Here is a 23,448-nt window from a genome sequence, read left to right on the forward strand (position 1 = left end):
TGCGAGTACCTTTCTTGGTGTGTTTATTTGCAAAGGGTTATCGTATCGTTATCGGCTACCCCAAGACTTTCTCCAGTCGTTGCAGGCACTTGCGTATGCCCACATCCTCGCCAGCACCGCGCTTCAGCTCCACCAGCTTGGCCTGCTCCCACACGAAGTCCAGCAGCGGTGCCACTAGCTCCGGGGCCAGTTCCGCCAGCTTGATGAGCATTTGAAAGTAGAAATATGTGCAGTGGGCCAAGTGTTTCTCGGCCAGGGAGCGCAGGTGGCTCAGGCACATCGCTCGGGCTGGCTGAGAGCGCCTGAAGCCCTCGTGAGAGACGATGATGCGATACAGAGACAGCACCTGGCCGCGACTGTGCTCCAGCTCATCCACAAACATGACGTGCTCCAGGAGGGGTATGTGAACGGCTCGGAGAAGGGTTAGCAGCTGATTTTCCTGGTCGGCAGCGATGGCCTCGACCAGCTGCTGCAGCAAAGTGATCACGAGACCCGAATGGTTGCCCGCCTTGCGGCGCAGAACAACCAGAAAATGTCCCACCAGCTGCTGGAGCACGAACTGCGCCAGCTCGCCATCATCCCCAGCGTCGGCCTGGAGGAGCGTCACGTATGGACGCGCCACCAGCTTGGCATTGGGGGAGAAGTTGAAGTGCGGCGTCCAGTGGAGAATGAGCTGTTCCAGCGTCTTGCCCAGATACGCGTCCGTGCGGTAGGGCAGCCTCCCGATCCCCTGCAGCAGCACAGGAAAGATCTTGTGCACCATTTGGGGCAGGCGACCTTCGGGCGGGACACCGGCCTGCAGCTGTGTGGTCAGCAGGAAGCGCACCATGGCCAGGTGGAAGAAGCAGCTTGGCTTCGAACGCACATACGCGAGGCTCGGGCAGTTGTATATGACGATGGCCAGGAAGCTGTAGAACCGAGAGCCGAGCTCAGAGCGCAGTCGGTCCGGCGGTAGCCACATCTCGAAGTGGTTCACGTAGGCGTGCAGCCTGTGGCTCAGCTGCATCCGGATGCGAGCCTGGGCGGCCGCCTCCTTTAGCTGGGCCCGTCGTCCGAGGGCACCGAAAAAAGCGCAGAGCGGTTCGCGACCCGCCAAAGAAGTGGGATCTATGGCCAGCAGCTGGAACTCCTCCAGCTGCACCACATGGGCGGTAAGCGCCGCAACAGACTCGTGCTGGGCGGTGAGCAGGACCAGAGATTTGATCCAAACCTGCAGGATTGTTGCACTCGATGGGGGCACCGGGCTGCTTGCCTCTTCCAGCAGGTGAACGATCAGTTGGGCCGAGGCAGCCATGTTGGCCGGCTCGGGGCCCTGCAAAAAACTCACCATAAGCTTCTCCCGATCCTTGTCCAAGCTCACGAACTCCGCCGCCAGCCGCGGCAGCCAGGCGCTGTGCCCACTGACGTACTGCACCCGCAGCAGGGGCAGAATGTGTTGCTGGAGCGCCTCCTTCATCCCATTGGCATTGCCGGAGACAACCCTCGGTTCGCCTAGCCGCTGGATCAGCGAGTGCAGAGCCTGCCAGACGCGATCCTGCGAGGCCTGGCCACTCTTCTCCACATAATGTGTCAGCCAGGGGCTCAGGAGAAGCTGCTCGCCGCGGGCAAAGTCATCGGCAAGGTCGAAAATGGCCTGAAGGGTGCCCGCGTAAATGGCGGCTACTTCCACGTCGTTGCGAATGGCTGCCAGTTGGCCCAGGAGCTTCGCCACATAGTCATCCAGGGAGAGACGGTGCCGTGCATGCAGAAGCAGCATGGCCATGTGTCCCTTGGCCACCGAAATTCGACGGACCGGTGGCAATTTCTCTAGGGCAAGGCACAGCAGCATCTCCCTCAGCTTGGGCGCCAGCTCGGAGAGGTCCTCGTGGGAGAGCAGCAGGCAGAGAAACAGCTCTATCACATGGTGTATGCCCGGCTCATTCAGAGCCAGCAATTTGGCCGCACTGAACTTGCTGAAGATCCGCCCGAGCAGCTTCTGTCGCTGGTTGCCCTTTCCCTGCTGGGCTAGGAGCAGCTTTAAGGTCCGGCCCAGCATCCAGGCGTACATGGTGAAGCTGCTGAGATTGAGATCCTCCAGCTGGTCCCTGGACAGGAGCCTGCTGTAGCGCTCCACATAGGCCGAGCCACTGGGGCAGGTGAGGGGCAGCTGTTCCAGCTCTGTGCTCGCGTTGAAGTTGCAGTTGAGTGAGCGATGCAGATATTCCCAGAGCTGGCAGAGCACATCTGGGTCGGGGCGACCCCGCTGCAGCTCGAGGGGCGCCAGAAGACACAGATAGACACGTCGCTGCTGTTCATCGGGCTGGCTGGAGAGGAATTGCTTGAGCAGGCTGGCAGTCTGAAAGTTTTCAGGTGGAGCACATAGGCCCGCTAGATTCTGTTTATAATCGCCATTGTCCGCGTAATCGCTGAGGCGGGCCAGGCTGAGCCTCAGCCATGCGTAGAACTCGTGGAAGGCCAATGAAACAGCGCTGCTTTCGGCTGTAAAGGAAGCGGCGGAAGCGATCTAATTAGATGGAGAAGTGCGCGAAGGTAGGCGGTAATTCTTACCTGGAAAATACACCGCCTTGTGGCCCTGCATGGCCTTGTGGAACAAGTCCCAGATGCCCAGCTGGCTCTGCGCCAACCACTTGGGCGCCAGCACACTGAGCAGCAGCCAGAGTTCCTTGGTGCAGCGACACATGAACGCCGATGTGTGAATGAGCTCGGGTCGATGCTTGCTGCGATAGTAAAGGCTGGCACACAGCACCAAATCACCCAGCGTATGCTCCAGTTGGGCCAACAACGCTGCCTCCGTCGCCCCTTGGCAGTCGTTGAGCAGGATTAGGTCGAGAAAACGCCACTCTAGAACACCGTGATACAGATGATAGGCCGGCGCAGGGCACTCGTTCCCCTTGCTGTGCTCCGCAAAGTACAGAACTTTCCAGGCCTCCGCATCCAGTAGATTGTTGAGCAGGCTGCGCAGATCCTCCAAAAATCGGGGTGCTTCCATGCAGATGTTTTCATCGTGTATGCGCAATAGCAAATGATAAAATTGGGTCACCTGCTGTCGTGCTCTGTACCAAATTGAGTTGGTCATTGTTGTGGGTGCTTGCAGCTGCTGTTGACCGGCCACGGCGGCGAAAAGCTTCTGGATATTCTTACTAGATAACACGCAAATAGTCAATTTTATGAATCCCTGATTCTGGTTGTGTGTGTGTGCCGCCACTCACCAAGCCTCATTGTAGAGGTAATGTGTCACTGCATAAACCTGCAGCTGGTCCTCGTTGAAGTCCGAGCAAATTTGATCCCATTTGCTGTATGGGGGAGGGCGCTGGGAGAAGCCATTGCGTACAAATCCCCCCTTTGGGAAGCTGTGAGCCTTAAAAGTATCGCGACCGGAGCAGTTGAACTCGGGCAAGATGTCCAGGCCATCATCATCATCATCGTCTTCGCCATCTTGATCGCCCAATTCCATTCGGTGGCTGGGGGTCTCCTGCTGAAATCTCTGTGTTGCCTCATTGAAGGCCGTAAGTATGTCTTCATCGTCATCCGACTGGAATAGATCATAGTCCATGCTACGAATACGGAACGAATACAAATATCCCGGCTGATTTCCTAGATTCGCATAATTTAGAGATGCCAGATATTTCAGAGATTTGGCAAGGTTGCCAGATAGACACAATCACACAAAAACCTCTAAAACGATAGAAAACTTCATATGATAATAAATGTGTTTCCAAGTTTAGTTAAAAATCCACATGACCAAATGTAGTGGATCGTTGAAAAACATTTAGTGAATTTCAATTTAAATAATTACTTTGGTCAGTGCTGCAAAGGGACTCAGTTTAGTATCAGTATTGGAAAACGCTCCGTTCTCCGTTGATTACCAATCTTTTGTGGACATTTGGACTTTTGCTTTTTCAGCGGCCCCCGGCCTCCTTAGTTCTTATCTTAGAAGAGGGAAGCAGTTACGTAGCATCATCCCCGATATCCTCCAGTAAGATCCAAGATGTCGTTGCGTCCACTGGTCGAAGGCGATTGCGGGGGAGTCAATCCTCTGATGCAATTGGGCGGCCAATTCACCCGCGATGTGGCCCACAAAGACGAGGGCTTTGTCCAAAGGCAGTTCGAGCGGGGCACCCGTCCCGATGAGCAGCTCATCAATGAGTTTCTCGGCCAGGTGGCTGCCCCTCCGCAATCCTTTCAAATGGACACGTTGCTGCAGGAGATGCGGGACATAAATATTAATGGGACGCCCCAGCAGCAGCACCAGGCCGATCAATGGAGCCAGGATTTTGCTCGCGGCTTGGCCCCTCCACTGCCCAACAAGATGATTCACATGCACCCACAACAGCAGGAGATGATGCACGCCCAGGAGTTCTTCGATGAGCCATTGATCACCAGTCAAAACTTTATGGCACGACAGCCGTACATGGCCATCACAGCTCCGCCCCAGCAAGACCCCTTCTTTGACTCTGCCATGGAGACCATAATCACAGACAACCTACCCAGGGCCGCTCAGGGGGAGTCCGTGGAGGACTGGATCACCGACTATCAACGCAGCACCGAACAGAAGGAGCAGACAGCGTCGAACTTTAATGAGAAGTTCTGGCAGCGCCTGCAAGACGAATGGCAGAAGCTGGCCGAGGAGAACGAGCATCCCTGGCTCTCGGAATACAGCGAGAATCTCGATGCCTACAAGGAATACGAGTTTGCCGAAGAAAATCCCATGTCTGAGCTGGAGAATGCGTTCGAAAAGGGCAAAGAGTACCTCACCAAGGGTGACATTCCCAGCGCTGTTCTCTGCTTTGAGGTGGCCGCCAAAAAAGAGCCAGAACGCGCCGAAATCTGGCAGCTGCTGGGCACCTCACAGGCCGAAAATGAAATGGATCCACAGAGCATTTCTGCCCTGAAACGTGCCCTGGACCTTCAGCCGGATAATCGGGAGGTGCTTATGGCGCTTGCTGTGTGCTACACCAACGAGGGATTGCAAAATAATGCTGTGAAAATGCTGTCCACCTGGCTGGCGGTGAATCCCAAGTACCAGCACTTGATAGCCGCCCATCCGGAGCTGCAATTCGAAGGCACCTCACTGGCGTCGTCCCTGATTGGGGCCAGTAAACTGAGAGATCTTCAGCAGATCTACTTGGAAGCAGTTCGTCTGCATCCGGCCGAGGTGGATGCTGATGTGCAGGAGGCCCTGGGCGTGCTCTACAATCTTTCAGGTGAATTCGACAAGGCCGTTGACTGTTATCATTCCGCCATTCAAAAGGATCCCCAGAATGCCAAGACCTGGAACCGCCTGGGAGCCAGTCTGGCCAATGGCTCGCGTTCCGTGGAGGCCGTCGAGGCGTACCAACATGCCCTGCAGCTGCAGCCGGGCTTCATCCGTGTTCGCTACAATGTCGGTGTCTGCTGCATGAACCTCAAGGCCTACAAGGAGGCTGTGGAGCACCTCCTGACGGCCCTCACCATGCAGGCCCATACGAACGCCGCCCGGGAGCTGCCTAATGCGGCGATGGCGGCCACCAGCAGTGGCCAGAACCAGATGTCCGAATCGATTTGGAGCACTGTGAAGATGGTCATCTCGTTAATGGGCCGCAGCGACCTGCAGGGTCATGTCAGTGACCGCAACTTGGCTGCACTCAACGAAGCCTTCAAGGACTAACGAATATGGGGACTACAAGTCCATTCCTTAACTTTTTGTATGTACTTTAAAATTACCGGACGTAAGTCTTCGTTTACATTTCCACCGGCATCTCGGAGAGTCGGAGTTTATGTTCTATTTTGATGAATCAGAAATTAAATTGTTCTTATATATTTTTCTATGGATTAATGCGTTAGCAATTAAATAAGTGTTAAAAAAATTACAAAAGTCTTCACATTTATGGACATTAGGCTTAGGGCATGGACCCCAGACGCTTGTAGTCAATCTTGTCGAGCTGCACCAGCGGCTTCAGTTGCTCGGCAAAAACGCGCATCTCTTCGCCGACATTCTCCTGCCCCGTGGGCGCCACCACAGAGAGCTCCACAATGTAGCTCTGTGAGATCGGCTCATTGGCCATGTCCTGCTGCTTGCCGGGTATGATTTTGATAAGCTTCGAGACGGTGATCTTCATGCGGCCCTTGCGAAACATGTATCCTACATGGTATACATTGGAATATTTCTTTGCTTTAGCGCTCTTTCTGTTTGATCACTCACCCTTGGCGATGTATTCGAACTCTAGGCGAAACCCCATTTCGGTAAGGAACTCCAGAATGCCGTTCGTGCAGGCACAGTCCATGCAACTGCGCACCAATGTGGGGCGACGTTGGTCCACCTCTGGCTGGCCGAGGTAACGCATCTGGAAGGGAGCGTCCCGGCCCAAGGCGCGACGCACGCGAAGCAAGAGCGGCTGATTGGAGTTGGGCTGCCGGAGACTCATGCACACCTCCAGGTCATGGAAGGTCTCCGGCGATGTGTCCACATTATCGCAGAGGCCTTTTAACCTGGTTAAAGTTCAAATATTTCAATAACATACATATATAATTGCCATCTTTTGTGTTCATACCTGTGCATTAGATGTTCGACGGCCGAGTCCAAGATGGACCCTTGCAGCAAGTACTCGAGATTGGGTAGAAAACGGTTGTTCAAGGCGTGCGACAGCGACTCGCGAGCCGAAGAGACACTAGCCATGGTTCAACTTTAAGCTAAATCCTTCTAATTTCACTTAAAAGCACAAACCAAGTGAATTTGTTTATGTTTCAGTGCTTCAGTTAAGTGTTGGATAGGACCTAGTTTTATGGGATTTCGCAACACTCTACCGACAGAAGTTATCGATTGGGAAAAATCAACGCTGGACTGACGCGGACTAGATTTGTATTTGTATTTTTGCAATTTTTGGGTAATTGGCGATTGCATTTTGTGCATATTCTGCTGAGATTTACAGTTAAGTCGAACGACGCCAACAAAATGGCGGATCATAAGTATAAGTTGTTCAGTACGGTCGACCCCAGCAAAGTAAATGTGCCCTTCAACAAGAAATTCGCCAAACTGACGCTATCCTCCCAAAAGAGAAGACAACCGCCAGGCCGGGACACCAAGGAATCAGACCCAAAGCCTAAACCAATTGTAGAGTGTGAGAATCCCTTGCTCCGCAGCGACTCCAGTAGCGACCACATTGACATGGGCCAAAAATACACTCCCAACGATGACGCCGAGGAGACGCACCTCGATATCGAAGGCTCCGAATATATGGAAGCTCTGCATCTGAGTGGCGATGGCTGCACACAGCCTGGAAGCAGTCAGACACCCGTGGATGTGGAGGCTCTAGCCACACAGGTGACCAACTTGACAATGGAGCCCAAGCCGCTCAATCCGGATATATCCATTTGCATCTCATCTACGACAGAGGAGGAAGCAGATGATGACGATGATGACAATAGTGCCTTGTGCATTACTATATCAGACTCCAGCGATGATGAGGCCGCGCCACCGGAGAGCATGGCCGTGAGTGATCGTACACCTGACACTGACCTAGGGCAGGTACCTATCCCAGCTCCTATTTTGACCAACGACCAGGTCCAGCGCATTGAGGCCTTTCTGCGCGACGTCTCAATCGAACGTCGCGAGATGGGGGAGAAACAGTTGCCGATGTCTCCGTCGCCCCTGTCCTCCGCTCAACGACGTTCTCGGCTGGCCGATGCTGACACAGAGTCCATGGTCACAACCGACGAGGACTGGATGCCGCTTGAGCAGCCCACAAGCCCGTCCACGAGCAAGCGGTTGGCCCACAAAGAAACGGAAGTGGCCAGCTTCTCCTCTAAGGATTTAGCCGGACTGGACAGAAGCAAGAGGCTGGCGGATGCCGACACAGAGGCGAATACTCTCAGCTCACAGGATGCGCCATGCTTGGACAGCAGCAGGCGTCTGGCGGATGACGACACCGAAGTAAACACTCTCTGCTCCCAGGAAGTGTCCGACACATCCGGCTGCCACGACTCGACGCTCAACGAAGACGAACCGATCCCCGATGAATCGGTCGAGATCCCAGAGACATGCAGCGAGGGCGAACCAACGCCGCCGAGACCGATCTCGTCCTCCACATCATCGGGCGAAGAGGCTCCGGTCATCAAAGTGAACAGTATCAATATCTCGGCCAAGATTAACATAAAAATACATATACCAGCCGTGGAATCGAGCTCAGAAGATGATGACGACCAGTATCCATCTCCAAGGGCCACCCAATCCTTGCCAGCCGCTGAAGAAGTTCATCAGGAACAGCAGCAGCAGGAACAGCCACAAGATCATCAGCATCAAAAGTCGATGCTGTCAACCAACGATGCTTCCGAGGACGAGCAATTCCTCACACAGGCCGAGAAGCTCTTGAATCAGCTTTACGGAAAATCCTGGCAGACTCCCGATGTCATACGCACCCTGAAGCGATCCAGTGGCAGTGGCGGCAAGACAGCCCCCCTAAAATCGAGGAACTTTAAGATTCCAACAGCCGCCACAACTGTTAAGAAAAAGAAGGAGCGCCCTGCGCCGCGTGTGCAGCGACTAGAAGAGAGTGTCCTTGCTGATTTTAGCCAATGTAAGTGAGGCTGAAACTTATCTTAACTCGCAACGCTTAACTCTCTCTTATTGTGTTGCATGTAGTCAAGCAAACCCTGCACTCCAATGAGACCCCATTGAACTCCACTCGCTTGCCGCAGCGCGCCGTCCAGACCGAAAGACGTCCCCGTGCCGCCCGGCCACAGCGCCCAACCCCCACAAAGCCCAAGGCACGCACCAACCATGTGGATGAGGACCGCTGGCGTGCCTTGATTGACTCTGAAAGCGGTACAGATGCCTCCGACGACGAGGACGCGGATGCAACCTTCAGCGGCAGTGAAAGTTGCAGCGATGACGAAAGAAATGGAAAGGGTGATGTTACCTACTTGGATTTGACCAAGGCCGAGGTCGAGGTGATCAGCAATCCCGACATGGATTCTCAATGTAAGATCATTGGGACCTAAAATCAGATCAAATACTAACTTTGTCATTCCAACAGCTCCGAAAAATCATCGTCGCCTTGACGATATTCTCCGCTCATGTCGCGCTGGCACAAAAGCCAAGCTCCCTGCTACGCCCGCAGAACCCACCACTGACACCGCCATCGTCACGCCCACAGTCCAAGCCCCCATACGACGACGGTTGTTCAAACCAAACATTGGCTACGAGACCGAAGAAGAGGCCATTGAGATTGTGAATAAGGCACGTGAACTGGATATGCTGGAGGAACTGGAGAATGACTATCTACCGCACACGCCCGTCTATAAGCGCCTGCAGCAGGTGAAGAAGGACATGGGTATAGCAAAGAACACCAATGTAACGCCCAAAGCCAGCCCGATTCTGAAGCTGTTGGCACCAAAAACAGCACCCCCTAAAGTGATCTCCCGGAAACTTAAAGAGCAACCAAAGAATAACGAGGGCAAATGTAGTTTCCTGAAATCGCTGGAAGGACAGGTCAGTCGAGAGTTCAGCGACAAGGAGGCGCTCTTCTATCGGGAGAACTTTGCCAAAAACAAGGAGCAGCTGGCCGAGCGCCTCTATAAGATGTTCAATGCGAACGTGTTCAACAATGAGCTGGACGTGACCATCACGTGGTCGAAACTGCTGCGCAACACGGCTGGACGATGCATGAATAAGAGAAAGTTGGTTTCCCGAAACCACGCATAGCCCACGAGCTGCCTCTAATCGTTGGCTTTGTTTTTTCTTCAACCTTCAGACTCAATCAACGGATTAGCGTGGTCGAGCTCAGCGTAAAGGTGCTGACCACAGCCGACAGACTCCGCTGCACGCTCATCCACGAGCTGTGTCATGCCGCCACCTGGGTGTTCAACGGTGAGGGTGGACACGGCCGTGTCTGGAAGAACTGGGCCAATCGCGCCAACAAAAAGTATCCAGAGCTGCCCGCCATCACGGTCTGCCACAGCTACAGCATTGAGTTTAAGTACACGTATAAATGTGTAAGCTGCCAGCTTGAGTAAGTTTCGTGGTCCATTCTCTGGTTGCTGTAGCTTATTGATGCCATCGTTAATCGTTAATCCCCTTGCAGCTCGCACGCCCACTCCAGATCTCGCAAGGTGGAGAATCTCCGCTGTCGTCTATGTCGCGGCCCAATCACACTGTTTCTGAACAAGAAGGACAAGCTTGGCAATACCGTGTCGAAGCCGGCGGGCGAGGCCAAGGGCTTCGCCAAGTTTGTAAAGGATAATTTCAAGAAGTACAAGCAGGGCAATGTCCCGCACAAGGAAGTCATGAGCCTTTTGAGTGCGGAATATGCCAAGCAGAAGGGCGATAAGGACAAGGAGCCGATGGCTTCAATCGTCACACTGACACTAGATGATTAGTACCTTCATCTTTCATCTAGCAGGAGACTAGATCATCTACCTATACCTACATATAACTTTTAATGTATATTTATTAAGATAATTTTAAAAGGAAACCAAGTTTTCGCTTAAACCAACGCTTACATCATCCCCGTTCATTCCGAACAAAGACTCCATGAAAAACTACATACATGCATCTGTGAAAACGATCTCTTAAGTCTTGAAAAAGTTGAGTACTGGCCATTGCCGACATGAATTAAACCTAAAAAAATGGATTTGTATATGCAATGAGATATGTTCATATGTACTTATACTCCTGTACTCCTCTATTCGCTTTCTACACAGTGACAAATAGAGAAAGAGTGAGAAAGAGAATATCAGTAGCCCCTGTCTCCGCACCCTCACGAAGGCGCCTAGAGTTGCGGCTATTATGAAGGAAAACAAATAAACATAGCCGGCATAAGCAAGCATAAATATGAACGATGAAAGGAGGCGACGTCCCCTCCACTCAGCGGCTCTCTCTCAGCAGATTCCCCCACCCTCGACACACTCACCGACAAAAGCGGCAGAGCACATATATTTTGGAGCTTTGTTCGGAATCAAAGAAAGAAACAAAATCAGTCTAGTGGCAGAACCAGAATCGAACGGTTCTGTTTTTTTCGTTTATCCGGGAACCAAATCTAAAAAGGAAAACTCTGGAGCAATGTTGCAGGACGCGACAGGTGTCGAAGTGGAAATAGAGCCAGGCCTTGGGTCGGACAAATAGATGCAAAGCAAAGTTTTTATGTTCATAATTATGTAAGTGTTAAGTGTGTGCAGTGCAGTAAAGTGGCATTTAGTAGAAGGCTCGAAAATGTGTTAAAACAAGAGTGAAAATCAAATCGAATCGGTCCTAATGGGCCAATACAGAGAATAAATTGGGGAACGTGGGCTCCGATGTCGCCCAACGAGTGTAGAATAATGTGAACAAAGGGTTCTGGGCACTGGGCAAGGGCTCTATCAACGAGTGATCAAAGCATTTTTTTTTATCCAACAGCATAAAGAGATCGAGAGCAGACACAAGGAACAGACGGTAGCTCGTATCCCAAATGCAGAGAATTAAGAAACAGATAAATTAAATTGAATCCAAAGTGTACTTCCCAGTGAATAGATTCAAGAATCTCCACAAAGATTGAAATCTACAGAATTACTATTTATTTTCAGAATATTCCCTTCCCAAGAATGGACGATGAAACATCAACGCGGAAACATACTAAGTACATAAAATACATAACAAATTGGTGACATAATATAGTTAAACCCTATACCATAACAGATAACATATGTATTAATAATAATAGTTCAGATTTGTATATATATAGTTAAATATGCGACACTAGAGTTTAAGTTTTAAAAAAGATTTATTTATTTACTTAAACGTAGCGTACAATTGTAAGTTAGTTTCCTCGACGATGACTAATGTCCGATGTCTTAAACGGAATTAACTTGGTTGAATTCTCCGACGGTGTCGGGATTGACGTTTGTCTTGAACAGATTAGATGTTGACTATTTATATTACGATCCTCGGATTGGAATTCGGAGGCGTTGGCTTCCGCTTCTGCTTCGGTGATGGAGTACGTGACTCTATCGGTATGTGGGAAAGGCGGCTTTTGATGAAAGGCTTCCGCTGCGTATGATAGGTGTTGCATTACTTGGGGGTGGCTGAGAATATGGCCTCCTTGGTTTTGTGCCCAATTCTGATTGGTGAGCTAGGATGGCGTGGTTCTTGAGAATCGATTAGTAATTGATCTCTGGAGGGTGGCGTGATTCTAGAGCGGCTGGATACGCGGCATCTATTGTTTTATGTTCGACTCCTAGCTTTGGGTGTTTGTTTACATTGCCGGCTATCGGCTACAAGTGGTCCACTTCGAGCGTGGGATTGTTTATGGGATTCGAGGCTGAGGGTGTTGGATTGTTTATATTATGTGGGTGCAGGGTAACAGACATAGATAAGGGTATGCGGAGCATGGACTGTAGATATGTCACTATATATAGTTAAATATCCGCAACACGATTTTAAGTTTTTAAAAAAGATTTTATTTCACAACTTAAGATCTTTATGTCCCAAGATTTATAATGAATTCGCCGACTTAACTTTATGTCTGCTTGTCTCAAACGGAACTGAACTCTATTGTTGGCTAGTTTCCATGAGCTTCTCTCCCTTCCCTTCTCTCGACTCTCGCTTTGGGCATCGCTTTCCTCGGCTGTATCTTCGTGGCGATGGCGTACGTGCCTGGACCAATATTTGGGGATGCGTCGTCTTTGATGAAAGGCGTCTGCTGCTGGCGATCGGTCTTGCATTGCACGAGGGAGCTAGGAATGTGATACTCCTTGGTTTTATGCCTAGCTCTGATTGGTCCTCATGTGTGGCGTGATTCTAGAGAATCGATTTCTTAAGGGTGGCGTGATTCTGGCGTTGATGAATCAATGGGGTCCATTGTTTATATTAGGGGACTCTAGCTTGGAGTGTAGGAAGAATCAGTTGTTGATTCTTGAGCGGTGTCATGTTAATTATGGTTACGGTGGGGTGTATAGGACGTAAACATGATGTGTATGTGAAGTGGAGAGTTATGGATATGTCACTCCCCCAACGTTTGTTATTAGCCTGTCCCTAGGCGATTACCCTCGGGCATAGTGACGGGGTGTCGAGTATGACAGTTGAGGTCGGGTCTTCTTCCTCTTCTATTGTCGGGTTTATGCATTTTACAGTGAATGTCTTAGGACGTTGCTTAAATTTAATGGTTACATGTATAATTATAATTATTATTGTTATAATGAATGCAATTATAATTATTGTTTGCAATACATTATACAATTTTGTGTGTTCTATGATTGTATAGGAAGGAAATACTTCTATAGTGAACTCTTTATTTTGGCTATTTTGGTTTAATTTGGTACTTGGAAGATTCCATGTTACTAAAATGTTTGGTTCTATATAATTTACTTGAATGTTCTAATCTGTTTTTGTATAAGGGAATTTTGCAGGTTTCTGTTGTATGATGCCATTTATGCAATCGTCTTTTATTATTTGTCTAGTGTCTTTATTGAAGATATTATTTTTAACAACATAATATTCTTCAGATGTTATTTTTGTTAAAAAATTATTGTTTTCATCTGGATAGGGAAATATTTTGTATAATGGGGTGTTAATGCTTTCGCTTGGAATATTGGAAACTATTAATATTTCATTGGAATCTACTTTTAACCATGTTGAAGTTTTGATGTGTAATATTTTCTCAGAATTTATATGTTTCAGGTAATCTCTATATTCTGTCCGGTAGACTGTAGGACGGTAAACATTAGTAAGATTATAATCTTAATCATGTTGTAGCTCCGGATTCCCAGTACTCTCTTCGGGTACTCTGCAATTATCGTATTTACTTTTATTAGATTTTTTCTTTCTTTTGAATTTCGTTTTATAGTGGGTGATTTTTCTCCCTCTATTTTTCTCTTCGAAGTGCTTTTCGTCTACCTGCCTAATTTCCCCTGTTCTTTTGAACGGGTTGGTTGTTTTTGTTTTAACTAGGGGTGCATTCTTGTAGCGTGTGTCTACTTCAAAGTCAATTCGATCGTTATTCAAAAGATTTGTCTTCCTAACTTTATTCAGTTGGGTGTTATAATCTGGTAGTTCGGCGTACAGGAAGATATCAGCTGGGGATCTTTTTGTAGTATTATGAACCGTTTTATGGTTATAAGTGTATAGAATTAACTCGAATTTTGTGAGCTTGTTTTCTATGTTATCCTCGCTTGAAATGATTCTTAATTTTTCATTGATCGTATTAAGTAGCCGTTCTACTTCAGAAACTCCGTTTTTACTGGTAGTGATTTCGATTTTGACGTTTTCCGCATTCAGCCATGCCTTGAAATGCTGCGCACATAAAAGCTGAATCTTTGTCGGCTTTGATTTCAATTGGTTTTCCCATCTCGTTAAGAACTTTCATGATGGCTCTTTTTGCTTCAAACCAGTCACGACTTTTTACTTCTACAAAAGTGGCAAACATCTCCTATACGTCAATACATGATAGGAACTGTTGGTTACTTATTTTGGTTCAATATCTTTGGTGTGGTTTCGAATGCCAACTTTGTATTTCTTTTCTCTGTTTTGGCGATATAACAAGCCGGACATTCGTTTATGATGTTTTGGATTAGCTTTTGATATTCTGTGTAATAGGATTTCCCTCTAAGCCAATTGATTGTTTTCTCAATTCCAGGATGGAGTAATACTTTATGATTTTTCAATATTGTTTCTTTGAATTCTGCATAATTTTGAATATCTAGGAGTTTTGTACTTTGCTTTGGTTATATTGTTTGAATTAATGAATTTCAAATAGGCTTTTTGGAATTCATGAAAATCTATTTAGCTCATAAATATTCCTTTATTATGTCCTTCACTAAGGTGTTAGTCATTTCCTTATACGTGATTTTAATGATCAGTTTGTGGAAATAGAGAATTGTTTCTACTTTATCTTCATTGCCTTTTATTAAATCAATTTGATGATTGTAATAGTTAATAGGTCTTTCAGGGATAGCAATGTGATTTTGGGTATCTTCCTGTGCGCTATGTTCGGTTGCTCGAGCGCTATTAGAAGCTTCTCCAAGGAGATGTTCATTAATCTTTACCCTTGATAAGACATCCGCTACATGATTTTCCTTGCCTGGTAGGTTTCCTATTTTAAAGTCGAATTCTTTTAGTTTAATTTTCCATCTTTGCAAATTCATATGGGGTTCCTTGAGGTTGTTCAACCAAATCCAGGGCTTATGATCGCTTTGTATCTCGAATGTTCTCCCGAATAGGTATGATCGGAAATACTTGGTTGCCCATACGATCGCTAATAGTTCTTTTTCGATGGCTGAATAGTTTATTTCGTGTTCATTTAGGGTTCTGCTTGTGTAGCAGATCGGTTTGTGATCCGCTCCTAAGGCTATGTTACTAGCTTCGGTTGTTACCGTGAACATTTTGTCAAAGTCTGGGAACGCAAGGATAGGGTCTGAGGTGATGAGTACTTTTAGTCTCTCAAATGCCTCGACGTACTTTTCTTCCTTGGTGTCTATGACAGCCCCTTTCTTTAGTTTGAGTGTCATGGGCTTTGTTATGTTTGCAAAGTTAGGAATTAATTTCCGGTAGAAGCCACACAGACCTAAGAATGACTTTATTTGTTTAGTCGTTTCCTGTATTGGGAATTTGACTATGGCAGAAATTTTGCCTGGATTTCGTACTATTCCTTCAGTAATGACTAAATGACCTAGGAATTCAGTTTCCTTTTTCATGAATTCACATTTATCCGTGTGTAACTTCAAGTTGGCGTCTCTCAACTTTCCATATAGTCTTCTTAGTGACAACAGGTGTTCTTCCAATGAGGTGGAGAACATAATGATGTCATCTAAGTATACGAAGCAATCCTTGAAGATGAACTCTTCTAGCAGATTGTTCATACATCTTTGGAAGGTAGCGGGGGCAATGGTTAGCCCAAAAGGCATACGAGGGCATTTTTGGGATTGAACTAGGTTCCATGGGTATTTGATGGAACCCTTTTGCTAAATCGATTGTCGTGAAATACTGACATTTACCTAGTTTGTCTAGGATTTCATCCACTCTTGGAGTTGGGAACTTGTCCTTAATTTGTATTTCATTTAGACTTCTATAGTCTACTACCATTCGGTATTTTTGCTTTCCTGAAGCGTCTATTTTTTTCGGAATCATAGATATGGGCGAGCATAAAGGAGAGTAATTCGACTTTCGAATTATTCCCTGCCTGATCATATCATTGATTTGCTGGTTTACCTCCTGATCATATATCTGGGCATACTTATATGGTCGTCTGTAGACCGGGACTTCATGTTGAGTCTTGATTTCATGCTTGATTGTAATTGTGAAACGCAAATTGTCACCTGCTCTGTACTGCACGTCTTTAAACTCGTATAACACCTTTTTAAACTTTTCCCCTTCCTCATCGTTTAAGTGTTCGAATCTTAATTGACTATATTCCCTTAATTCATTGGCCAGGGCGGAAGTGAAGTATTGATCTCCCTCTGGAGATGTGTCAAGGCACTTATGTGCGATCTTATCTTCCTTTTAAGATGGATCTCTTCTCTCCACTCTGAATGATTGGGTACGATCTGGCTCCTAGCGTTACATTTATATTTCTGTAATCAATTGAATCACTATATGCTCTTGTTCTGTACTTTCTTAGCTAGAGTTTACAGGGTCAATTGCACGGCGTAGGTAGATGGAACGAAAGCACCTCCAAAATATGCCTTTATCTAGATGTCAAATGTCACAGAATTTCTTGCGTCATACTTATTCAGATCAAAAATATTGTAACGAATGGGAAATCAAGTAGGACGACTATATAGTTGTCATGCCTTTTACTAGAAATAGTCAGTCGGAGCTCACAGTTTGTTTAGAACGGAACCCAAATTCTCTCAGTAAAAAGCCTTCCTAAATAATAGAAAACAACTCTCTCAACCCGAAAAACAAACTCTTAGAACCGTGACAGTATTTAAGTATTTTTGAAGTGCTTACAAAATTTGAATCTGCTTCAACATGGCTGAATACTCCTTGTACCCAGAGGAACGGGAGAAGCTGGACAATTGGCTCCAGCAATGGGACATCAAACTCGACTACCGATGTCGCCACCAGTTCCGAGATGCCATGCCCGTGGCGAAGCTTGTGGAAAAGATTCACAATAACCTTGTGGATCTCAGCATCTACAAACCCTGCACCAGCGTGGCGATGATGCGAAACAATTGGAAGATATTCAAAATTCACGTGTTGGATGGACTGAAGATAGGCTTGTCCGATGTGGATTTGGAACACCTGGCACTGGGCACAGAGGGAGCAATCGATCAACTTCTCTTCTGTATAATGTACACCCAGTACGAAAAGCTTTGAGTTGATTTTAGTTGAGGGATTTTTCCATTCGAAATAATAAATTGCTAGTGGGAATTACTTGAACGAATTCGGTCATTACATTTATCTGCTCATGACAAGATGCACCAAGTATTTTTGAGACTTTGCAACACCATATTTAAGGTTTAATCTGCGATTCTAAACGGAACTTTGGATCCACAAGTTCTTCAATGTTTAAGACGTTAGCCGTATTGTCTTTTACGCTTGATTCTATTCATCCGATTTCGAAGTCTGCTATTAAATTTTGTAAAGCATATTTGATTGTTGACTGATGGGGTACTGAACCCGACCTTGATTCAAAGAGTTTTTGAAATTCTTGATACATTACAGCATTACAGCATTATGGCTGTTACTACGATTTGAGGAACAGAAACCAACAAATTCGGAGTTTTATGGATCATAATTATGGTTACAATGTGGATGATAATTTCCGACATTTTAACGTTTTGCTTGCTGTGGTTTTGGATGTTCTTTAGTTATGTTCCTTTCTATAATATTGGTTTCATAAAGGCCTTTTTAAATTCGTTGATCAATGCTGCTTTTGGTTCGTACCAGATGTTCGACGGTACCCTTTGTGTCCGCCATTTAACTGTTGTTCAATGGCTCCTAAGATGATTATCTGTTGACGGGGTTCTTCTGTTGGGTGTGTATATATATATTCCGTAACTCCAAATTCTGATGATTGGTATGGGGTCTTTCTAGATTGGAGTGTGGGAACCAGTTGTTTATCCGTAATTTTGAGCCTGAAAGAAACAGAAATATGTAGTCCTAAGTGATAAATGATCCTAAATAAAAGATTAAGATAAAATCAGAAGAATATATGTATAGAAACATAGATATGTATGTACCTAAAGATTGTTAAATCCTCTACAGCCTCTAAAAAATACACAGATTTAAAAAAGCAGTAAGTAAGTTTAAGTAATGTTTGTGAGTAAACGCCTATTTATTAATATAATGATAACTTTATTGAATAATTGATAATTCAACTAATATAATGAATACATATGTTAAGCTTATTGATTTAACGAAAGAAAGACAAGTACATATCGGTTACTGCCACTCGGCGGAACACTAAAGACAAACGTATCCTACACAACCTTCCTGATGACCAGCCAGCTCTCTGTTGCCGTCTACGAAGCCCGTCGCTGTTCGACATAAATGCTGCCTCATGATGCCTCATGTGTGCTCCCACAGGCTCCCACTCCACCCAGCGGCCAATTTTGATCCTAATGAGAGTGTCAACTCGACTATCTTGGTTCTTAGTCTAAAAGCTACAAGTGGGTTCTTGTGAACAGTTCTTATCAACGCAGTTTGCCTGACAAGTTCGAGTGAGATAGCAACAATCTGTTCCCACATCTATACTCGTACCATTCAAGGATCAGCTTTTCTTGTGCTCAAGGAATGCCCGATCGTTGTAAGCGATATACGATTCGACGCTGCAAAAGAGATCGAGGAAAACCAACAGAACTAGAGATACCAAACACTTCTCTTCTAACGGCATGATGACCAAGAAAAGTTCCTTTACTGACAACAAAATAGAATGAAGTCAGAAGGTTGATTTTTGCCAAGGAACACATCGATTTGCCATGGAATAAATTAAGTGCAGGTCGGACGAGTCAAAAATTGTTTTCTGTAATGCTTATCAATAATGATTTGGGTGAGTTTTTATATATAAAATATATAAAGTATATAAAATGTAATAGATTATCTTTTATAGGTTAAGACAGTGATGGATATGATGGATGCTACCTTCTGGCCTCGGAAAAAATAGGCGAAACACACCAGCAAATCTGCCAATCAACTTTGGCAAACTTTGAGAAGATCCTACAGTTCGATTTCTGTAAAGAAATGCCAAGATTGGGTTAAAATGATCAGGCAGTATTAATTAACAACAGTCTCTTGTGAATTATCTTAAGTTTTTGTCGTTACCACACGCTGTAATTATTTTAGTTACTTGGAAAATTATAATTTTTTGGGATAGATATTTAAGATGTTTATATTTTAATAAATAAATTATACATATTTGATGTAGTATAATTTGCCTCCGGCTAGCGTTAAGTTGTTTCATTTGAAATATTGAACATTAAATAATGTGAACAAATTCAAAGCGTTTGCACTATATTTATTTTTTGGTACAAATTATTTATCAAATTAGTTGATGAAAACTTGTAAAGCCCTAAAAGTACATAGACCTTTATGAATATGAGTATCTTCTCAATTAGAGAGTATAATGAGAATAATGAGGAAGGCACATTAAAGTTAGTTAAACGGCTTAATTCAAAAATAAATCATTTCAGACAAAGCACTACATATATGGGACTTACTGTATCGTAATAGTACTGCAGTAACTTTGTAAACTCTTCAGATTAAGTATATATATATTTATTATCATGCTCTGCATAGAGCCCGCCAAAAGCTAACGGATGCTAACGGATAACAACGCTATGTTCTATGCGCTAAGTTCGTTTTTCATCGGTATATTTACGGATATTTTGAAAATGAGATGGTATTTTGGTATATGTTGATAATTACATCAAAATGTAGTTAATATGTAACGTGCACCGTGTAAAAATTTAATTTGATGAATATTTTAAAAACAATCCGATAAATATTTATGCGTGCAGGGCTGAGGGTCCCAGTTAGCCAGTAATACTCAACCGAATATCAAAATCGAGGAATATGATGGAATTATGAATAAAAGCAATTCGTCAGTATATTAACGGTATATTTTGAAATTTTGACGTGTTTTCGGTATATTTAAGGGTCAGACCGCACATCTGATCGATAAGTCTACGGTCACATTGGTAACCAAACTACCCGAACACGTCAGCTACGCGGATTGATCAAAAACAAATTAAAAACATCTCGTCAATCAAATTAATTGTCATATACTCTGCCAGACTTTTGCTAGGCACTTAAAAGGTTCTTCTGTTCTATTTCAACTGCTGCGCTACAAAAATGGTAAGCGAAACCCGCGGTATACGTACACACACACGCCCCGACTAAACGTATACGTCGGCGATTTTCGCTGCCAATCTTCCCGTATTCCCCACACCACAGGTACTCATTGCTGCGGCAGTCTGCACAAAGAATGGCAAAGGTAAGTGGTGGGGTCGAAGATGTCCCGATGGATGTCCATAAAACGCAACATCCCTCTAATGCACTGCACTTCTATCTTACACCCACACACACGCATGTAGTCATACTGTCACGTCAGTTCGTGGAGATGACAAAGGCCCGTATCGAGGGTCTGCTGGCCGCCTTTCCAAAACTGATGACGTCTGGCAAGCAGCACACCTACGTGGAGACGGACTCTGTGCGCTATGTCTACCAGCCGATGGAGAAGCTCTACATGCTCCTCATAACCACAAAGGCCAGCAACATCCTGGAGGACTTGGAAACGCTGCGTCTCTTCTCCAAAGTGGTGAGTGGTGGCCTGAATGAAAATGAGAAAGAGTGATGATGATCTATTACCTGATTCTTGCAGATACCGGAGTACAGCCACTCGCTGGACGAGAAGGAGATTGTGGAGAATGCCTTTAACTTGATTTTCGCCTTCGATGAGATTGTGGCCCTCGGCTACAGGGAGAGTGTCAATCTAGCCCAGATCAAGACCTTTGTGGAAATGGACTCGCACGAGGAGAAGGTCTACCAGGCAGTGCGCCAGACACAGGAGCGGGAGGCACGCCAGAAAATGCGTGAAAAGGCCAAGGAGCTCCAACGTCAGCGCATGGAGGCCAGCAAGCGTGGCGGTCCATCGATGGGCGGTCTCAGTGGCCGCAGTGGTGGCTTCAGTTCCGACAGCTTCGGCAGCAGTGGTGTCAGTGGCGTCTCGAGCAGCGTCCACGCACCATCCATTGAATTGGACAGTAAACCCATTTCGAGCAAGGCGGCAGTGTAAGTAAATATTTCTCTTTGTCCGCTGGATCTGGAGTAATACCAAACATGGTCCTTATCTCATACAGGAAGCCATCATCGCGCAACGCCCTGAAGCTGGGTGGAAAGTCTAAGGATGTCGACAGCTTCGTCGATCAACTGAAGAGCGAGGGCGAGAAGATTGCCAATCTGGCGCCAGCAACGGCTGCCAGCGGCTCCGGATCGGCGACTAGCGCCAGTGCAGCGGCCAAGGCAGCCATGTCGGCCGACATTCACAAGGAAAGGTATGTACCGGTGGTGATTGCTGTTGTTTGTGCTCAATCACACACCTGCTTCTACCCCGCTCATTTCAGCGTGCATCTGAAGATTGAGGACAAGCTGGTGGTGCGTCTGGGACGAGATGGCGGCGTCCAGCAGTTTGAGAATTCTGGCTTGTTGACTCTCCGCATCACGGACGAAGCATGCGGCCGTATCTTGTTGAAGCTGTCCCCCAATCATGCACAGGGCTTGCAGCTGCAAACGCATCCGAATGTGGACAAGGAGCTCTTCAAGGCGCGCAGCATGATTGGTCTTAAGAATCTGGCCAAGCCATTCCCTCTGAACACCGACGTCGGTGTCCTCAAATGGCGCTTCGTCTCACAGGATGAGACGGCCATTCCATTAACCAGTAAGTGTTGGCTGTTAGCACACCCCCACACATCCTTCCCCTACCGCTCTCTCGCTCATATTCATGTTTGTCTGCTGTTGAATTCTCGCGTCCACAGTTAACTGCTGGCCGTCGGACAATGGTGAGGGCGGATGCGACATTAACATTGAATACGAACTGGAGGCTCAGCATCTGGAGCTGCAGGATGTGGCCATTGTTATACCCTTGCCGTGAGTAGCCGCCATGGACTGCTGCGCCATCCAGTCGACAGATTATAATTCTAATTCTAATTTTTGACTTCCCTCCGCAGAATGAATGTGCAGCCGACGGTGGCCGAATACGATGGCACCTACAACTACGATGCACGCAAGCATGTGCTGCAGTGGCACATTCCCATAATCGATGCCGCCAACAAGTCGGGCTCGATGGAGTTCAGCTGCAACGCATCCATTCCGGGCGACTTCTTTCCCTTGCAAGTATCATTCGTCTCGAAGACGACGTACGCCGGCGTGATTGCCCAGGACGTCATTCAGGTGGACAGCGAGGCGTCGGTCAAGTATTCGAGCGAATCCATATTGTTTGTGGAGAAGTACGAGATCGTGTAGGTCTCGCCATGCCTACACCTGAGTAGTACATAATACATACACCTAGAAATCCACTTTAATTTTTTTTGGAGCGACTTTTGCGCGTTATGATCGATTCGATTCGATGCTACTACATGTTATAGATTATTTTATTATACTTAAATGTTGCATTGGCGGAGATCGGCTTCTCAAAGACACGACCGACCCAACAGAGTAATTCCAAAATTTAACAATATCAAACGCGGAAACATTCTGCACTTTCACTTCCGATGCGTATGAAATGGCAAAATTATAATAAACAAACGGTAATTAGTTGTAATTGGCGATTGAAAAGTGTTTTGTTTAATCTAGGCTGGCGTTCAACTGCATTTCACTTAGAGTATGTTTATCCGTAATAATATGAATAAACACATAAAAAATAAAATTTTGAATTTACTGAATTGTGGCGCCCTCAACAGGCTTTTTAGTATTTCGATTTAGTATTTTTGGTATTTCGTTTCGTATATTTGGTATCTTTACAACCGAAATCCATCTGATCCGATTTTTTGCAATAAAGCCGGTAAATAGCTGTACGACATTAGACTTAGCTTTTATAGAAATAGCATGATAGACAAACAGCAAAATAAGCCAGCCAGCCAGCAAAATTGGATCTGAAAATTGTAACAAACAATATCCCTGTCGCAGCGCTGCTTCCAGCTCAACTGGAATATGCATATTACCATACAAAATGGTATAGAAACTTTCATACGCAGGTTTTTTGAATTTTCGCTCTAAAATCGTACTTACGTGCATCATTTATTCCAATGGATTGGATTTAAGTCCTGTTCGCTTATTCCGTTTCAAGCAATTAATATTTGGCGCGTACTTCTCGTATCCATTCGATAGTATCGATACCCAAGCTTGAATTTAAACGGTTTGAACCGGTAGGCAACAATGAGTCTCATTCCATACTTTTAAATAATGTACCTTAACTACTGTACTTTGATCGACATATGGTGATGATTGAAACAGCATTTCCCAACCATTGAAAAGGTAAACCCAACGGTACGTGATGTTTATAT

At 46.0% G+C, this 23,448-nt stretch overlaps 5 protein-coding genes across 5 annotated transcripts; 3 read left to right on the forward strand and 2 right to left on the reverse strand.

Annotated features, from left to right (window-relative positions):
• Positions 1–6: 6 nt before the first annotated feature.
• LOC6598374 (protein MMS22-like) lies at positions 7–3,580 on the reverse strand. Its single transcript, XM_026990329.1, has 3 exons — positions 3,210–3,580; positions 2,548–3,140; positions 7–2,478 (listed from the first exon to the last, which is right to left on the reverse strand). The coding sequence occupies exons 1-3, from the start codon at positions 3,551–3,553 to the stop codon at positions 56–58; spliced, it is 3,360 nt and encodes a 1,119-aa protein (XP_026846130.1). The 5' UTR covers positions 3,554–3,580; the 3' UTR covers positions 7–55.
• A 291-nt stretch (positions 3,581–3,871) lies between these two features.
• On the forward strand, positions 3,872–5,822 carry LOC6598373 (peroxisomal targeting signal 1 receptor). The gene has a single exon (XM_002023362.2). The coding sequence runs from the start codon at positions 3,989–3,991 to the stop codon at positions 5,645–5,647; it is 1,659 nt and encodes a 552-aa protein (XP_002023398.1). The 5' UTR covers positions 3,872–3,988; the 3' UTR covers positions 5,648–5,822.
• Positions 5,716–6,696, reverse strand: LOC6598372 (mediator of RNA polymerase II transcription subunit 18). The gene is made up of 3 exons (XM_002023361.2): positions 6,531–6,696; positions 6,182–6,468; positions 5,716–6,121 (listed from the first exon to the last, which is right to left on the reverse strand). The coding sequence occupies exons 1-3, from the start codon at positions 6,653–6,655 to the stop codon at positions 5,880–5,882; spliced, it is 654 nt and encodes a 217-aa protein (XP_002023397.1). The 5' UTR covers positions 6,656–6,696; the 3' UTR covers positions 5,716–5,879.
• A 220-nt stretch (positions 6,697–6,916) lies between these two features.
• Positions 6,917–10,625, forward strand: LOC6598371. Its single transcript, XM_002023360.2, has 5 exons — positions 6,917–8,552; positions 8,618–8,956; positions 9,012–9,654; positions 9,729–9,986; positions 10,059–10,625. The coding sequence occupies exons 1-5, from the start codon at positions 6,932–6,934 to the stop codon at positions 10,351–10,353; spliced, it is 3,156 nt and encodes a 1,051-aa protein (XP_002023396.1). The 5' UTR covers positions 6,917–6,931; the 3' UTR covers positions 10,354–10,625.
• Positions 10,626–20,125: 9,500 nt separating this feature from the next.
• On the forward strand, positions 20,126–22,713 carry LOC6598370 (coatomer subunit delta). Its single transcript, XM_026990324.1, has 8 exons — positions 20,126–20,242; positions 20,342–20,381; positions 20,482–20,705; positions 20,769–21,178; positions 21,247–21,441; positions 21,511–21,824; positions 21,922–22,033; positions 22,114–22,713. The coding sequence occupies exons 1-8, from the start codon at positions 20,240–20,242 to the stop codon at positions 22,406–22,408; spliced, it is 1,593 nt and encodes a 530-aa protein (XP_026846125.1). The 5' UTR covers positions 20,126–20,239; the 3' UTR covers positions 22,409–22,713.
• Positions 22,714–23,448: the final 735 nt, after the last annotated feature.

The sequence above is a fragment of the Drosophila persimilis genome, unplaced genomic scaffold (genome assembly GCF_003286085.1).
Source record: "Drosophila persimilis strain 14011-0111.01,24,50 unplaced genomic scaffold, DperRS2 tig00000579-arrow-pilon, whole genome shotgun sequence".
In the NCBI taxonomy this organism is placed as follows: Eukaryota; Metazoa; Arthropoda; class Insecta; order Diptera; family Drosophilidae; genus Drosophila; species Drosophila persimilis.

What these genes read in the sequence shown, in the direction of transcription:
- LOC6598370 (XM_026990324.1), top strand. An exon ending in ATTTCGAGCAAGGCGGCAGT is followed by an intron (nt 21,179 to 21,246) that starts GTAAGTAAATAT and finishes TATCTCATACAG; the next exon opens with GAAGCCATCATCGCGCAACG. An exon ending in GCCATTGTTATACCCTTGCC is followed by an intron (nt 22,034 to 22,113) that starts GTGAGTAGCCGC and finishes TTCCCTCCGCAG; the next exon opens with AATGAATGTGCAGCCGACGG.
- LOC6598374 (XM_026990329.1), bottom strand. Translation starts at nt 3,553, where the DNA reads ATGGACTATGATCTATTCCAGTCGGATGACGATGAAGACATACTTACG. An exon ending in TACCTCTACAATGAGGCTTG is followed by an intron (nt 3,141 to 3,209) that starts GTGAGTGGCGGC and finishes CGTGTTATCTAG; the next exon opens with TAAGAATATCCAGAAGCTTT. An exon ending in CAAGGCGGTGTATTTTCCAG is followed by an intron (nt 2,479 to 2,547) that starts GTAAGAATTACC and finishes CTTCCTTTACAG; the next exon opens with CCGAAAGCAGCGCTGTTTCA.
- LOC6598372 (XM_002023361.2), bottom strand. Translation starts at nt 6,655, where the DNA reads ATGGCTAGTGTCTCTTCGGCTCGCGAGTCGCTGTCGCACGCCTTGAAC. An exon ending in GTCGAACATCTAATGCACAG is followed by an intron (nt 6,469 to 6,530) that starts GTATGAACACAA and finishes AACTTTAACCAG; the next exon opens with GTTAAAAGGCCTCTGCGATA. An exon ending in GTTCGAATACATCGCCAAGG is followed by an intron (nt 6,122 to 6,181) that starts GTGAGTGATCAA and finishes TATACCATGTAG; the next exon opens with GATACATGTTTCGCAAGGGC.
- LOC6598373 (XM_002023362.2), top strand. Translation starts at nt 3,989, where the DNA reads ATGTCGTTGCGTCCACTGGTCGAAGGCGATTGCGGGGGAGTCAATCCT.
- LOC6598371 (XM_002023360.2), top strand. Translation starts at nt 6,932, where the DNA reads ATGGCGGATCATAAGTATAAGTTGTTCAGTACGGTCGACCCCAGCAAA. An exon ending in CCTTGCTGATTTTAGCCAAT is followed by an intron (nt 8,553 to 8,617) that starts GTAAGTGAGGCT and finishes TGTTGCATGTAG; the next exon opens with TCAAGCAAACCCTGCACTCC. An exon ending in TCCCGACATGGATTCTCAAT is followed by an intron (nt 8,957 to 9,011) that starts GTAAGATCATTG and finishes TCATTCCAACAG; the next exon opens with CTCCGAAAAATCATCGTCGC.